At 32.6% G+C, this 18670-nt stretch overlaps 1 protein-coding gene across 1 annotated transcript; it reads left to right on the top strand.

Moving 5' to 3' along the window:
- Positions 1–12020: 12020 nt before the first annotated feature.
- Positions 12021–18462, top strand: LOC133200616 (uncharacterized). The gene is made up of 8 exons (XM_061336406.1): positions 12021–12098; positions 12459–12531; positions 13442–13563; positions 15661–15735; positions 16416–16535; positions 16737–16865; positions 17052–17147; positions 18375–18462. The coding sequence occupies exons 1-8, from the start codon at positions 12060–12062 to the stop codon at positions 18453–18455; spliced, it is 735 nt and encodes a 244-aa protein (XP_061192390.1). The 5' UTR covers positions 12021–12059; the 3' UTR covers positions 18456–18462.
- The last annotated feature ends 208 nt before the right edge of the window (positions 18463–18670 follow it).

Below are 18670 nucleotides of genomic sequence, written 5' to 3'. Positions count from 1 at the left end.
TCACCTTTTCTCTCCTTTGTGCATCAAAAGTCAAAATGCCACTACCAAAGAGAGAGAAAATGTTTACCCAAGTACTGCAACCTTTTTAGCATGAATCATGACAAATTATTCTATTAGATAAGTCAGTTGGAGAAGTTAACAAAATGAAAATAAAACAAAGGCATGAAAAATAAAAAGACCTAAATCATACATGGATATATGTATATATGTATATATATATATATATATATATAATTTTGTTTCATTTCTTCATTTCTTGCTTTCTCATTCACATGTGTCAATTTCAATTTAATACAACGTTACCCCTCAGAATTCTTTATGTCATCAATGACAGAAGAGGCCATTTCTAGGATAGGCACCTCTGTGGAAGCACTGACAAATTTAATGGTGTCAGGATTCTGTTTCCTTACTTTTGGAATTCCTGCAAGCTGTAACTGCACACAGTGGAGGGGTTTCCATTTCTTAGACTTATTCGCACTAGTATCATCCATGAACAAATTCAGCGGCACAGTGTAGACTGGCAGACCTCTCACTTTATGTGGATTTTGATAAACAATAGTGTTCTTTTCCTATATGAATTTAAAAATGTCATGAATCTCACAGTATGTGATATAAATGGTAAGGAGGGAGGGAGATCTTGCCCTATCACTCACAGTTTATATGTCCCTGAATAACAATTTCATTATCGAACTAACAGCAATTCAATTTACAATGAGGTCTACAATGTAGTCCAAAGCGTAGATTATTGTGTAAAAATATTAATGTCAAATAGTACATGTACTTACATCATCTGCTATCGGAATCACTTCCCCATTGAATGATTTGTAGAAAGTATATTCATGAACTTTCTGTACTTGTGATAAATGACAAATATTCCACATCTCTGAAGTTTCCAAGTAAACCAAGCTAAAGTGAAATGTAAATGAATATGATTCTAATAAAAATTAATCAGGCAGGTGTAACTTTTATAGAGGTGGATACATATACATACATGCATTTACAGACAGTGCTTAAGAAGCATGAAGAACTGAAAAGCCAAACAGACATATATTTAACATTGCATAAACATACCTTTTTCCTGCAAGTCCTGGACAAGCATTTGCTCTGAAGATTTTTACTTTGGCATATATAATATCATTCTGTAATTATACATATGCACAATTATAATATTAATTTAATGTACTGGTAATATATGTATATACGAATGGATTTCATTTGTGTGTGTGTATGTGTATATATATATATATATATATATATATATATATATATATATATATGTAGGATCTCCCATGATTTGTAGTTGGATATGATTTTTATCCAACGAGTTGTGTGTTTTTATCCCCTCGCCAAGGCTCGGGGATAAAAAAACACACAACTCGTTGGATAAAAGTCATATCCAACTACAAATCATGGGAGATTCTTTTTATCCCATGTTTAATACTTCACAACCAATGTTTTACACTGTTTTATATAAGACTCCACTTTATTTTACTTCATCGCGCTAACGCAAAAACCATTGTGACGTCACAACTGTGGATTATGAAAAATTTATCCAATGAGTCATATCCACGGGATAAAGGGGTAAACATGGGATAAATATATATATATATATATATATTAATGCCAAATTAAAAAATACCTTTGTTTCCCCTAACGCGACCGACCCAATTAAAACGCGCCGACTGGAAAGTTTTTTTCATAAGATTATTCCATTTTTTTTTTTTTTTTTGGTTTATGAACTTTTTTTTATAAAATAGACTTCCACCAAGATCCGTTTTTATCAAAACGACTGATTTTGTTCTGTGATTTTCAAGCGTTTGTTGGAATTAAAATGGCGTCCACAACATGTCTCGGTAACGGAGTGTTAGTTCATGTTTTAAAAGAAAGACGACGTATCAAACTTATGCCTTTAGCATATAAGAATCCTACACTCTTGAAACACTTCGTTAATAAAATAAAATATACAATGACCTATTAAGCCCTTGAAAAAGTACATTGCATGTGTAAGCACTGAAAGCTGATAGTAGGCATGACAAAAAATACTTGTATGTCCAGTCTTTGCGTACCCGAGAATCTTTTAAACTGATGCATTTAATTTTAACAAATTTACTCTGGTATGAGATATTTCACAAGTTCGATTAAATAATAGTCGTGAATTAATTTACCTTAAATGTTAGTCCTAATGGCATTTGTATGGTATTCTAGCTGTTTACAAATCGCTTTCTTCTGTACTTACTACTTAACTTACATGTATCTATAAAGGTATCATTCCATTTAATTTTAAGAATGTATTTTCAAAGCTGCTGTCAAAAAAAAAAAAAATTTGCCTACCTACCTACTCAACTTGAGATTTTTGGGTCGGGTTAGGAGAAACAAAGATATTTTAAATGATGGCCTAATGATATATCTCTAATACCTGAATGTCTTGCAGGAAAGTAAAAATCTGGCCAATGTCTTGGGAATCATGATTAGATGAAGAAACAAAGTCACCTGTGATAGATCAACTAATTTTACTATTTTATTAAGTCATGCTGAAATCAATTAATCTACTTAAGATCAGTAATCTGAAATATATCTTTCTAAGTTCAGCAATTTTCAATATGTTTCAGTTTCATACAATTCCATTAGGTAAAAGCAGATTATTATATTATATGAATCATCAATGACTTACCTGAGAAGAAAGTATTTTTCCCATTTGATGCATAATGTGACCGAATTTCATGAACCCATTTACTACCATCTGACTGTTCTTTCAACAAAACCTGGCCATCACTTGATACTCTGCCATACCTAAATAAGATCTTACGCCGTGATCCACTCAAAGATAATTAAAGACTAAACAATCTTAACAATTCAACATAAATATGTCTTTGAAATTATGCATGTATATATAAACATGTATTAATCATGTTAATTGCTTTGTTATTGTACAAATTTACTTAAATCACTGTACCTAAGCAGGCTTGTAGCAGTGTCGGGATGTGATAGAGTCAAGCTAAGCAAGGCAGTTGGCTTGATTATCCAAAAAGGATTACCATCACTACTTTCTTCCTAAAAAGTCAAAATCATATATCAATTAGGCCAAATAAAAAGATATGTGTGGTTCCGGTTACACCTACAAGAAAATTAGGGTAGGTAGGTAGGGAATTTTTTTTTTTTTAAACAAAATGATTTTTTAAATGTTTCTAAATAATACTTATCACTGCTTTGCAAGTGGCATTTAGATGTGGTGTGATAAAATACTAGTAAATATTGGTAGGGGACACCTACATGCTAGCTTGCTTTGGATTTAGCACTATTGAACACTTGCACTATGTTTTGCAAGGAGGCTGTCATTGCTGAAACTAAAACTTAAACCGAAGCTATTGATGGAAATCGGGGAAAATTTCGAAAAAAAAATATGAAAATTGCCAAAAAAAAGTTTAGGGTCGGGGGTATAAAATAGGGACGGTCGGGTAACCGGAACCACACATATTTTTTTTATTTGGCCTTATCTATTAATGATCAGTCTGTATTTTAAATCAATTGCATTTCAATCAAAAGATGGCTAGTGAATAGATGAAAATGGCAAAACATTTTATTCAGACTGTACACAGTTGAAACTACTAATGTATAACATGTTTAACAAAAAAAAAGCACTGTAGAGTTTCAGTTGGTAATATAGGATCTCCCATGTCTTGTGGTTGGATATGATTTTTATCCGAGTTGCATGATTTTTATCCCCTAGCCTTGGCCAGGGAATAAAAACACACGAGTTGGATAAAAATCTTGGAAGATTCTTTTTATATCCCATGTCTTATAAATCACTATGAATGATTTACACAGTTTTTTATATGTGAATCCACTTTATTTTACTTCATTCCTCTCACACAAAACCCATTGCGATGTCACAAATGTGGGATATCAAAAATATCTAGTGAGTGATATCCATGGGATAATGGGGTAAACATGGGATAAAAATATATACATTGTGTATTAAAGAGGCCTGGACACAGTTTTATGGTTGACATTTTAAATTTCTATCTTTACTATTATTGTTGGTTGAAATTCATATCCAGTCAAAAACCATGGGAGATCCTCTCTCTCTCTTTTGTTCATTGTCATGTTATATAGTGATTTTATTCATGATACTTACACGAGACAACATGCTCTCAGGTGTCATATCACCACTTATTTGTAGGTTTTTGACTGAAAGATGGCATCTCTATTCCGCTTTCTTTCATAATAAACCAGATGAATTTGGCTGTTTCATCACTCTTAAAAAAAAATATTATTCTAATCAGTTATGGATAAGTTTTAACATAAAGAATTCTCTCTCTCTTTCTCCCTCTCTCTCACTGGCACTTACTATTGTGTGCGTTTTTGAGTGTACCAATATATACAAGTACATCTGTAGCTTAGACGAAAATGGAAACCAAATTGGCTGATCATTTGGAGAATTGGTCACTACATCATCATCATCATCACCATCATCATCATTAGAGGAGGTGGAGCTCTCCTGATCATTGATCATTATCTCAACATTATCCGAGTTGGCATTAGTCTGAAAGTTTAAAATTTGTTTTAAAAATCAAGTTAAAATATTTGAAAGATTTAAGATATTTATGATTTAATTTTAATTGCTGATAAAATTTACATGCAGCGTCATTGTTCCTGTATTTTTAGCTTAATATATGAGAGTCGGCATGAAAAATGATAACGATTTAGCCTATTTTATGTCACATATCAACACCACGGTACAATAAACAGATAAAATAAACCGGGTACGTATCACCACTCGATGTTTTTTGCATGCAAGTATATCGGATACATGTATAATCATATATTGTTTGTCACAAAACTCCGTGTCTTTTTATTTTTTGCAGACAATATTTACAAAGATAAGTTATTAAATGAAACATACCGTAGGCTGAATTGAGGAAAATTCCGTGTCGCCACTGTCGGGTAATTTGCATCACTGCAGCTACGGTCAGTAAAATTCTGTCGAGTCTCAAATGCAACGATTCTGCAGTTACGGAGATGTTTTTCTGTATTCAGGTGTCTCTGAAAGAGGCTGCTGAAATTTGTCGAGAAGTTGCATAATTGACAAAAGAGTGCATCCTCTGCACGTCTCTTCATTTTATCTCATCATGCTGTCTCGTCTGTCAGATTGAAATATCGCGCGAAAAAAATCGAAAGGAAATTCGGAATTGGGAAAACTTAACAAAAATGACTTTGAATATGTCATTCATACAATACGTTCTTCGTGAAATTTTCCTTTAATTTATATCATAGGAAATTAAAAATGGAGAAAATAAAACAATTTTCATCAATATCAAAATAATATAAAACATGAAAAAAATGGCTCGATTACACTCCCTGTCGGTTCCCAATGTTGACGTTTCTACGTAATATTTTACGTCCTCGATCATCTGTCTGAGACTGAGAGAGCGTAAAGACAAAAGTAAGCAGTGTAATTCTATTTCATTTAAATACACATGTATTTAAATTATTATTACATGTATTAATTATGTGGAAATATTGTTTAATTTAGTAACAAGCCATTTTATATAATTTAAGATAAGATAAGATAAGATAAGATATGTTTTATTACTAATTCAGTGCCCAAATGAGCATAAAGAGAACAAACTTACAAGAGAAAGGCCTAAAATACAGTTGAAAGAAAAAAAAAATCATTTAGACATACATGCACCTATATAAACATGTACATAAAATAGACATATGACTCTTCAATGTATATATACATATATATACACATATACATACATACACACACATACACACACACATACATATATATACATACATATACATACATATACATACATACACATACATACATATATACACATACACACATATATATATATACATATATATATATATATATACATATATATACATATACATATACATACACATATACATATACACATACATACACATATATATACATATACATACACACATATACACACATTGTGGTAGGGGGCATCAACATAAAATGACAATTAATGCACATGCATTTTCAGACTTAATGTTTATAAGATAGAATATAAAAAAAAAAAAAAAAAATGCAAAGTACATTAGTAGTAAAGACTGAAGTACACATGAATTGAAAAATTATGTATTTTCTAACATTTTTACTTTTATTATTTTTTTATGAGGTTTTTTCTCTTAATAAAAGATTTGGATAAAAAGTCACATAGTTTAAATAATATATTGTGATCTTCATTTGTCATAATCCATAAAAATTTTTGATTGTTGGACAGACTGTTGAAATTTTTATAATTGTCACTTAAAAAGTTGAACAAAACTTTCCTTTCTTCATTATATAAAAAACAATTTGTAAGGAAATGGATTTCATCTTCAATACAATTTGAATTACAAAGAGTACATATCCGTCGACTTCTTTCTAGAGGGATCTTTTTCCCATTAATATCTTTTGTATATTCATATCTACCACGTTCAATTCTCAATTCATGTGCACTTATTCTGAATTTACACAGTATTTTCCTCTGTTCAAAAGACTTTAAAGACAAGTATTTCTCAATGGCAAAGGTATTCTTCAACAAAAAATATGTATCAAGTTTTCCATGTATTAGACCCTCATCATGTATTTTAAGCCAGTATTGGTAAAAATGCTTTTTGATAAGTTTTTTCAGTAGTCCTTTAAATGTGGTCATATTTAACTGTTTACATACAAGTAAATTAAGGTCTAGTTTGTTACATAAAAATTTAACAGTGTCATACCAGTTATTGATGTCAGACTGACTAAGATTTTTGCACTCATTATATGCACAATGTAATAAAGACGATTCTGACATATTTTCTAATCTATGCCAATAAGATAGTAAACTAATGATGATTGAACAAAACATGGGTAATCTACCAAGTTCAGACAGAATAGCAATATTTGTACTCTTTTTACCAACACCAAGAATAAATTTACAAAATTTGATATTCAATTTCTCTACATCCCAATCTTTATATATAGTGTAAATGTCTTTATTTTTTTCAATGTTGCATTTAGATAACATGCCCCAAATTTCACAGCTGTATAATGATATTGGTTTGATTAAGTGGTCAAAAAGGTGTAGCTGAGTTTTTATAGATGGTTCTGATGATTTCATATCTTTGTGGAGTTTGAAGGAGGCTTTCAAAGCTTTTTTAAATAATGTTTCTTTTGCTTCTTTAAAGGAGCCGGATGAATATAGTACTATTCCCAGATATTTATACCTCTTGACACATTCAATTTCTCTATTTCCAAGAAAAAAGGGTTCCTGAATTAGACGGCCACTTTTGTTAAAAATGATTATTTTTGTTTTGTTGCAATTTACTTCTAGACACCACTTATTACAGTATTTATTCAATAGATTTAGTTTGTTCTGCAAATCAATTTGGTTGTCAGATATTAAAGCAAGGTCATCGGCATACAGAAGAGCTGAGATTTTTTTTCCTGATAAGGAAACATTATTGGTACATGAGTTATCTTCTTCAAGTAGGGTAGAAAGATCATTTAGGAATATTTTGAATATATTTGGACTTAACACGTCCCCTTGACGTACGCCAATTTCTGGTGAATAAGGACTTGTAAGTTTGTCGTCTATCTTAATTCGAATGTTACAGTGTCTATACATGTTACATAATATATTATAGAAAAGACCATTGATATTTAATTGGAGAAGTTTTAGTTTTATACCTTCATGGATAACTGTATCAAAAGCTTTATGAAAGTCCACGAAACAGACATATAAGTGTCTGTTCTTTGAATTGATGTATTTATCTATGAGGCACTTCAAAACAAATAGATGATCTGATGTTCTTGATGATTTTGAGAATCCAATTTGGCTTTCGTGAATGATATTATTTTCAATCAAAAAAGTATCAAGCCTATTATTTAAAATAGTGTTAAAAAGTTTCCCAATGCTATTTGTTATTGTTATTCCTCTATAATTTTGTGGGATCCTTGGATTTTCCGATTTAAATATTGGTGTTGTATATCCTTCTAGCCATTTCTCTGGATAAATGCCAGTATTAAATATTGTGTTAAATAACTTCGGGAGGCAGGTGTCTAGGTATGTATGTGATGCTTTCAACATTTCGTTTGTGATATTGTCTAACCCTGGGCTTTTTTCGGACTTCAAGGATTTCATACCTTTATGAATTTCAGCAGATGATATTTTAAAATCTAACTGGGTGAAGGAAGTATGTAGTTGATTGTTTTTTAATTTCAGGATATTATTTTCAATAGTTGCAATGCTATCTTTAAATTTTTCTGGTACCTTTGTTAAGGAGTGAAAATAATCTAGCCAAGTGTCACCATCAATGGATTTTTCAATTTTGTCTTTCTTGTCCTCTAGTTCGCGAAGGGAATTTACTAACTTCCAATACTCTTTAGGGTTATTTTCGTTAAGTTGGTCTAACCTGTCAAGTATGATTCGCTTGAATTCTCTTTTTTTGTATTTTCTTAGTTTAGCATATTCTTTATTGAATTTATAGTAGGAGCCTCTAATGAGTGGATTTTGAGGATATCTTGAAAGGAGTAATGCTTTTTCATTTAATACTTTTCTTTTCTTTTTGAGATCGTGGTCAAACCATTTTTTATTTGCTGCTTTGTTTCTTTTATGTAATTTTTTGGGTGTAAGGGATAATTTTGCGACTGAATCAATGACATTGTGAATAAAATTTGTGGCATCGTTTATGCTTTTTTCATTTTGTTCAATAGGTTTCTCCAAAAATTGGTTTATATTTTTTTGAATTGTAGGATGAGAAAAGGATTTTTGGAAATTTTCTACTGAAAAATTGTCCCACTTGTATCTACTAGGCATTTGTATCATATTCTCACAAACATTCTCACGTTCAAAAGAGGATAATAATTTCATAGATAACCTACAATGACAATCTGAAAGTGGTATAAAATCTGCCACATGAACATATAAAATATCTTCTAAAAGTTCCTCTGAAACAATAAAATAATCTACAACACTAGATCCTGCATAATTATGACATGTATAGTTTCCTCGACAATCACCAAATGTTCTGCCATTAGTTATTCTTAGTTTATTTGTAATACACATTTCTAGTAAATCTTTGCCTCTACAGTCTAGTGTTTTGTCTCTACTGTGTCTTACCCCGATATCTATGTCAATATTATACATTTCATTGTCTATAGGAATGTAAGAGGTTGAATCTCCCCTAATGTAATCAAGTTCAATACCTGTTCTTGCATTGAAGTCACCTGTTAATATAATATTCCCAAGCTTACTATATTTATTAATGATGTCATTCTCTATCTCTTCTAATATGTCTGTATTTTGTGTTCTGTTAAAAGATGATGTTTCTGGGGATATATATGCTAAACATAAATAAACGTCTTTCTTAAATTTGAAAAATTCTTTTTTGAGCCTAAGCCATTGAAATTCTGTGGATGTGTTTTGTAATATTGCAAGACCTTTTCTTATATTTTTCTTAATTAGAATGCCTAAACCACCATAGTATCTATTGTTGGAAGATTTTTTCCTACTTATGGGATAGTACATAAAACCATCTATGTCAATGTATGTTTCATAGCCAATATGTGTTTCAGTAAGTAGAACTAAGTCATGGTCCTTCACATTTTTGATGAATAAATTATCAGATGATTTATGTAAACCATCGGAAATCATACCTCCTACATTCCACATACAAATATTTAGATAACTTTCAACTGCCTGTGTAAAAGGCATAATAAAGGATAACGTGTATGACTGAAGAAAAAAAAAAAAAAAAAAAAAAATAATAATAATAATAATAATAATAATAATAATACAGTTGACTAGAAAATATATCCCTGAATTAGGGAAAAAGGATAAATGAAAAAAGTTAATGATTTCTGCACGAGGCGGAGGTTCGATCCTTAGTAATAGCCCTTCATTGGATAGTAGAGGTAGTCACGCTGGTGGTGGTAGTATCTCCTGTTTCCGGAGTTAATGTCAAAAAGTTTGTCGACTGATCTTTTCAGATTTGATGCAAGAATAGCTGCCCCATCCCTTGTCAAATGTACACCGTCTTTTTCTATTAATCCGCGTTTAGGATGCCCATAGTAGGCAAGGTTACTATTCTCGGATATGGATACCTTTTCTTTTCCTCGCAATGTTTGTTTCAGCATGGCATTTACTATTTCCTGTTTGATGTTCCATTCTTCACAATCGCTTCTAGGTGTGGCCAGGGAGATAATGATTTTGGTGTCCGGAGTTTTGTTTTTAGTTTTCTCGAGCAGACCTAGCATTTTGGCAGTACACTCATCTGGAGTCATGTGTTTGATGTCATTTGTGAGTGAGTGGAATACCATGACATCTGGTTCTTCTTTCATTGTTCCAATGTAGTTGATAGCATCCTCAATGGTATATGCAGTGATTTTCCTTGTAGTGTATTTAGACCATCTTTGAGGTTCTATGTGTTTAATGTTAGATGTTCCGATCAAAACAAGGGATGTCTTGTCAGTTTTTCTTTTTGGTGTTTGTTCATAAGCTTGGTTCCCTTTTTTTGGACTGGTTCCTTCTTTATCAATAGAACTGCCTGCCTGGTTTCCTCTGTTGGGACTGGCTCCTCCTTTTTCAATAAAACTACCTGCCTGTGTATCTGCTACACTCCCAATATGTAACTTCATCTTGTAAATATCATCCTCCTTCTGGTCTAGCATTTTCCTGAGGTGGTTAAGAGATACTTCAAGTTCTTCAATTTGTTTGTTTTTGGATTCTAGTTTCATTGTTAGGTATTGATCTTCTTTCAGATGACTTTCATTCAAGATCTTGAAGTTAGATCTGGTGGTTTCATGTGATTGTTTCTCACCTTTGTATTTGTCTTCAAGGAGAGCATTTTGAAATTGAAGATTAGAGACTTGGTTTGTGAGGTCAGCATTTGTTTTTTGGAGTTTGTTAACTGTTTCCTCTAGGCGCTTAATTTCTTTCTCCATTTTTTGCTGGTCTGTTGTTTTCTGTTTTTCGTTTTTTTCATGGAGCACAATTGATTGCTTAAGTTCGTCAGTTTTTGTTTTTAGGAAACATTCCTGTTTGCCACAGGTTGTGTTTAGCTGTTGTTCGATCTCGTGGAATTTGGTTGAAATCATGTTGGTCAGCTGTTTATAGATTTTATCTGTAGCCTGTACTAATGTAGATTCCATCAATTCCAGCTCAGGTTTTCCCTGATCGGGTTGTACCAGTAATGCATGCTTTGGTTGGTTGTTATTTTTGTCGGTGTTTGTGTCAGGTAAATGTGAGTTCACCTCTTCACGTTCATGTGTTTCCTTTTCTGAGTTATCAGTGTTGTTTTCTGAGTTATCATTGTTGTTGTGGGCAGAGCTTGTTCCGTCAATATGGGTGTCTGAGTCATTGTGCAATGTTTTGGGTTGAGTATTTTCGCTGCTGTCTGATCTTTTGGACATGACAATGTGTTCAAGCTGTTGGAAATATTTATTATAAAAAGATGAGCATGTTGCTCCTTGAATGTTTACCGTCCCTGTAGTGAAGAAGTTGAATTTTACAGAATTGTTTTCTTCATACATGACCTTGATTACACAATTGCTTTTGTTCGGGTTTGATACGCATGTGTTTTCAAAAAAGTCTTGTAACACAGATTTCCATAGTTCGATGTCCTTTGTTTTGAAAGTAATATTATTTATTTTGCCATCACATTGTTGGTGTAAAATGGCATCATTCTCACAAGCAATATCAAGTTCACTTCCAGTTATACACTCCTCATACATTTTGTTTGGTTGCTTGACCCCAGTCGAAGCACGTGTTTTGTACACTGACGCCATTTTGTTTTTAGATTCATCAACTTTTAAATCAAATACCTGGATTACAGAGCCTTGATCCTAAAAACTGCTCAATTTTCGTAATAAACAATAAATCCTTTAGTCTTGTGCCAGCTATGGAATTGATGGTAATTAATTACCAGTGTGAATCTACCATCCAAGTGAGCCGCTCAAAAACACGTTGTTATATTTATCATCGGGATCGGATGCATATATGTAGATACACAAGCTGAGACTGTCTATAGATTCATCTGACATCAGAATGGCAAGCGATTCCCAAGAATCACTAGATTTGTTCCGTGTAAGTTACCTGTAGGATGCAATATATATATAAATATAAATATTTTTTTCTTTTTTTTTTTTTTTGGGGGGGGGGGGGGGTTAACCAAATATTTTCATTAGGGCAATTTGCCAAGCAAAAATTCTTGACACGAGAATAATAGCATCATGGGGGGGGGGGGGGGGGGCATGAGCATGAAGTAGCTGATTTTCTATAGTATATATATGTACATATATGTCGACAAGATTAAAAATGTTTTAGGGGCACACGCCCCCTCCCTCCTGTTCCTATTAAACCAGTGTGCTAAACTCGTTTTTATTAATGTATGTTCCAAGTAATTAGTTTTAAAAATGTAATCGTAAAAGTACTATTCAATTGAAGGGTTCACAAGATTCACATTCTGCCAATCCTAATCTGCCTCCACTGGAAAGACCAGTAACCATGAAGATGATCTGTAAGTATTCAACTTTATTTAACATTTAAAAAAAAAAATATTGAGAGAAAAAATCATAAAAAAAAAGTATCCTTCCAGGACCTCAAGCTTTTATCAAAAGAACCCCTGTCATTATTTTTGCAAGATATATATTTATGTGTTTTATACATTGTTTTAATCAATTGTTAATAGAGGATTAATTAAGAACCCACATAATTTCATAATATCACAACAAGAACCGCTCTTGTTTACATGTGGTATTTAATATTTTACATCTACCGTATTTGAATAGTAATAATATTTCTTTTACCTTGTCAACTTTTTAAAACTAATTATGAGTATCAAACTTTTTATCAATGAAATCATGCTTCTTAAGAAGGGCTGCATCGTCGAAACCCATGAGTTTTCTTTCCGTTACACGTACTACATTCAACGTCAAATGTAGTGTAACAAAGAGAAAAATCAGTGGGTTCCAACAATGGAAGGCCTGTAACAGCTAGTAATTTTACAGGCAATGATGCAAGTGTTTATGTGGTGGAGGTGGACTGGGAGAATATAAATTGTTAAGTTATTAAGGATGATTTTTTTTAAAACCATTGATATCATAACTCCCCCACCCACACAAAGGCATGGCTCTAATGGACAGGATTTGGCTAAAACAAAGGAAATAATTATACGTCACAGTTATGTACAGGCAATAAAATCTGCTTTAAACCACTTCTACTAGTCAGAACAGCAAAGCCAAATCAGTCATATTGATATTAGTGTGCCCTTGTTGCATATTTTCAGGTTTGTTCATAATGTCTTGGGGCTATAATGAGGACACAACATTCTAAATGGGAGATGGTCTTCAAAATTTAATCTTGGAAAATTTAAGGCTAAAATGAGTCAGTTGAATTTACAATCAATGAGCTTCTTGAATCTCTTGCAGATGATGAGGTCTGTAGTTTAAGACAAGAAGTACAAGAGATAAGAAATCTAATGGAAGTCAGTAAGAGTTCGAGCTGTGCAACAAAACCTGGAAGCTTTCAAGTGGAGGGATCAAATGTCAAGGTACATTCATTGTAATATCAATGGTAATTGTATTTGAATAACCACAATTTTAGCTCACCTGAGCCAAAGGCTCAAGTGAGCTTTTCTGATCGAAGAGTGTCTGGTGTCTGTCGTCTGCAAACTTTTCACATTTTCGACTTCTTCTCGAAAACCACTGTGTCAATTTCAATCAAACTTGCCACAAAGCATCCTTGGGTGAAGGGGATTAAAGTTTGTTCACAGGAAGTGCCACACCCTCTTTCAAGGAAAAATAATTAAGAATTTGTGAAAATTTGGTGGCATCTTTTAAAAATCTTCTCAAGAACCACTGGGTAAGAGAAGCTGAAACCTACGTGAAAGCTTCATTGCATACTCTCGATTCTAGTTTGTTCATATCATAACCCCTGGGGGCAGGGCCAGGCCATAAGAGGGGGTCAAAGTTTTACAGAGGGATATATAGGAAATGTCTTTAAAAATCTTCTTCTTCAGAATAGTCATGTTATAATAGAAGTATCCTCATGCAGGTAGTGTAGATTCAAGTTTGTTCAAATCATGAACCCTGGGGGTAGGGCGGGGCCAAAACAGTAGGTCAAAGTTTACCATAGGAATATATAGGAAATGTCTTTAAAAATCTTCTTCTCAAGAACAGCTAGGCCATTATTAGTCATATTAATACAGAAGTATCCTCAGGTAGTGAAGATTCAAGTTTGTTCGAATCATGAACCCTGGGGGTAGGGCGGGACCAAAACAGTAGGTCAAAGTTTTACATACATAGGAATGTATAGGTGTAATGGTTAAGGAGCATTTAAGTAAAACGCATTGAAGGAATGATCTGACAACCCATGGAATAGACTAGTCAAACCAAAGGGTATATAAGCCAAATCATTTTCAATTGTCATTCTATTTGTAATGTTTTAATGCATCTTTCCATCACATTATTTATTGATATTATTTGAATTTTTATTTTTGAAAAATCACTTGTCCCCATAGACTTCAATGCAGTTTTTGTTAATTAATTACTGCTTAGTTGGTTACATTTATGACACTTTCTCTTGGTAAATCCTTTTCTACTGTAAAATGCTTTAAATTAATATCAGAGTATTATGTATGTGAAGGACTTTTAAGGATACAGGATGGAAAACCTTAAGGATAAGAGCAAAATAAAAGTATAAAAGTTATAAAAACAAATAGCAAGTATCCTAGGGAGTTGATGTTAAGTTCTGGCGCATGGGTGTAGTAAATCTGAAGATTGAGACACCTGGTTCTTATCTATCAATGGGAACCTATGGGAGAAACTCAGTGCAAGTTAGTGCTTAACCCAGTCCCCATCTCTAGATAAGAGAAAATTTAAGTACTGTGTGATATACCCTCAGACATAGCTATCTTAATAATCATTCCAGTCATTAACTCAGACAAACTTGAAAGTAAAAGGAAAACCTATATATCCCTTGTAAGAACCTGATCATACACGTTACATAGGAAATATCTTTGAAATCTTCTTCTCAAGAATAACTAAGCCCCAGGGATTTGAGGCACAACAGAGGGTCAAAGTTTTGCTTAAGAATATATAGGAACCATCTTGAAAAAATCTTTTGCTCAGCAAAGCCATGATTAGTCATATTATTATAGAAGCATCCCCCCTGTTCAATACTGAACTGATTTCTGCTTCTTCCTAGCCAATGTGATCAGGTGAGCAATGTGGCCCATGGGCCTCTTGTTTTACTTTATCCCCTTGCAATGGAGTTGAAAGAGATACAGTAACACATTTGTGAGTTAGTTTGTGTGTGTGTTAGTTAAATGTCCTTGTGCGAAACGGAAGGTAATTTGCATCGGGATTGATGTCGCATGGTGGCTTGATTTATAGAATGATATGGAATTCAGATGTGCTCTTTGCGAGGGGATGCTCTGCTTTGCAGTGCCCTTGTTTTTATTAAATGGTAGAAAATTAGATTTTAAGAAATAAATTCAAATTTGATAGCTGTCCTATAGATTATTTTATAACTTGTTTGGATAATTTTGCCAAATTTCCCCAATTCAGGTAATAGAGTAAATGTATAACTTGGATAGATAATATAACATTCATTCTTTACTTTAAACATTTATTTAAATCTTTTACAGAAACCACTAATAGCTTTTTTGAAGACCTTATTCTTCATGTATCCCTGGATCAGCGATACAGATGATGACCTAAAGGTATCTTCATTCTTTCTGAAAGCAGCAAATTTCTTTAAATGATGTTATAACAAGTTTGCTTGTACCTGGTATATCAATTAGCCATAGCATGAAATGGAAAAAAGTGTTCATTATGCCCCAGCTTCTCCCAGCAGATAAGCTTTAGGGATACTTAAAAACCACAATGTCTGTCTACAGCATTTATTCAAATTAAGGTATCACAGGGGTAAAATTTCTTATCATTCTATCTGTTATCTTTTGACATGTCCATTTGCTGCAAATATAAAATTTTTAAAGATCATTATTTTTTTTTAACTCTTTAAAAGAACTAAGATGTCATCGTTCATAAATTTAATATCGAGGTTATAAATTTACATGACAGACCAAGGTTACTCATCGAGTTTTGTTTGTATTTGATCTTTGTTGGAAACATCCAAGTATCATAATTAATAAGATCTCCTGGTTATGAAAATTGTATTTTTTGGTGTTTGTAAAATAATACATAAAACTAAACTTAATCTTGAAATTAAGAACATACATTTTCCTCTACTGATTGTAATATATACTAACATGTTGTTACTCTTTATAGCTAACAACTTGTTTAAATTCCAAAATGTCTGCATTTCATTTCTTTTTTAACCTGAATTTTAGGGGCAAAGATTTATATTCTTTTTTAAAATTCTTTTTTATCCCCTTTTAAGCAAAACATTACAGCCATATTGAGCCAGTGTGGTTGGGAGGTAAATGGGAGTATGCTGGTCACATGCTTCTCATTTGCCTCCCATTCCTTCACCAGCTGGAGGAACCAAGTCAGACAGAAGGTAACTTAATTAGATATGACAATTTATTTAACTATACATATAGCATTCATAAAAATAAAAATAATATCCTTTGAAAAATAATTGGGATGCAGATTATTGTGATATATGCGGTATATTTGATATTCGGTTAAATTCATAAATAATACATGTATCAATTATATATGTATATATATTTTTACCTATGAATATGCTGTATTTCAGCTGGTCACTCCAGAAAAAAATGTGGAGGGGATGCCTCTGAAGGCACTGCAGAGGTACCTCTACAGTGCCTTCTGGGTATGTCCATCTCCCATTGATGAAAAGACAAACTTTAAAGTGACCCTTGCCCTGGTAAGATTTCATTTCATTTTATGCAGAAAAAGCAGTAAATAAATTGACATCATTCGGTACATTTATAATCTAAAATCAATTTTTCTTTTACTTTACCAATATGTTCTTCTCAGGACCAGATAGAATTTGTGAAATTCACAGTGCATTCTGCTTGCTGATGTTTTTATTTCTTCACTTTGTTTACAGAGAGCATTCGCCGACGGGCACAAGTTGTTTAAGAAAAGTTCCGATGCAACCTCCATTGACTTCTGGAGGGCATTCAGGAAGAACATTGATGCTATGGTAAGGTTTCTGCACACCCATACCAAATGTTAAATTTTATTCTGATCACCTGTCAACATTGTCTGTCAGTCTGTCCATGTTTTTGTCAACTTGAAACAATTGTGGATTCCTTCAGAAGCACCTTGCCAAGTGCAATCAACTTATCACAAAGCATATGTGGATAAAAGGGGTACATTAAATTTGCAATCTTTCAAGGGGAGATAATTAAGAAAGAGTGAAAAAAAAATTAATTGGAATTTAGAAAATCTCAGCAAAATTCACTAGGCCAGAGAAGGTGAAATTTTTATGAAGCCTTCCTGACAAAGTGTAGATTCAAATTTATTCAAATCATGGCACAGAGGGTAGGGTGGGGCTAGTGTAGGGGGATCAAAGTTTATCATGGGAATGTTATATTGAGAAGAGTTTTTTTAAAAATCTTTTCAAGAAAGGTATAAAGCTATGATAAGTCATTCATATTATTAAATATTGAATGATCCTTTTGTAAATAGTGGTCCCTGGGGGAGAGGGGGGGGGGTCAAAATCTTACAAAAAGGAACATAAGAAGACCTGATTGACATTTTCATATATTATTCTCTATTGGAGAAACTTTGGATATCCATTTCACGCAAAGATAAGTATGACCAGACAATGAATATTTTTTTTAACCGAAAACATTTTGGCAAGTTCATGGCCACATTTATGTAAGAAATGATTTTAATTTTTGAAGATTCATGAGGACATGAACTATGACACTTCATGCCGGCATATTCCATGAAGTGCGTTGACGCTTTCTCATGAATATGCCAGTGTGAAGCGTTGAAGTTCATATATCTCATGAATTTTCAAAAATTGAATTCATTTCTTATATTTACTTTATTTTTCTGATGAGTTGCCACAAATTACGCCATTTAACTGTCATTTTTATGCCCCTTCATGAATATGGCCGGGGCATATAGTGTTTGTCATGTCCATCTTCCGTCCTTCTGTCCATCTTTTATAATGTGGTATTATGACATAACAATGAAGATATTCATGCTCATCCATGGTACGTAGTTCATGAGAAAATGAACGGTCTTCTAATTTGCAAAGAATCTCAAGGAAAAATATTTGGAAATGTAAATATACAAAATTGTGTTGGAACTTTAGATATACATACCACTACATGTTGTATGATACAGCAATTGAAGTAGCATTAATACAGAATTCTCATGCAGTAAGCAATTTTTTATTTTATTTTTTATTTTGCAGATGAAACAGTCTCCAGAACGATGGGTTGCATTGGAACAGAGAATTGTCAAAAAAATTGAAGCTTCAAATAAAGAAGATTGAAAAAAAACCACAGTGTTTGTTGTGATTGTTCCAGTTGTATGATAATACAATTATTGTAATCAAAAGAAACACAGGATATAAATTCAATACCATTAGAAAAAAATAATTGTCTATCTTAAGTGAGAATCTCAAGTAAAATGAAATGACATTATTCAGAAAATCATCCAATGAATGTGCATAAAAATTTTCGCATGAATATCGTGCGAATTTTAAAT

The sequence above is a fragment of the Saccostrea echinata genome, unplaced genomic scaffold, assembly GCF_033153115.1.
Source record: "Saccostrea echinata isolate AGI-Se365-2 ecotype Australia unplaced genomic scaffold, CSIRO_AGI_Sech_v1 ptg000040l, whole genome shotgun sequence".
Taxonomy (NCBI): Eukaryota; Metazoa; Mollusca; class Bivalvia; order Ostreida; family Ostreidae; genus Saccostrea; species Saccostrea echinata.
This window is presented reverse-complemented; position numbering and strand designations above follow the sequence as displayed.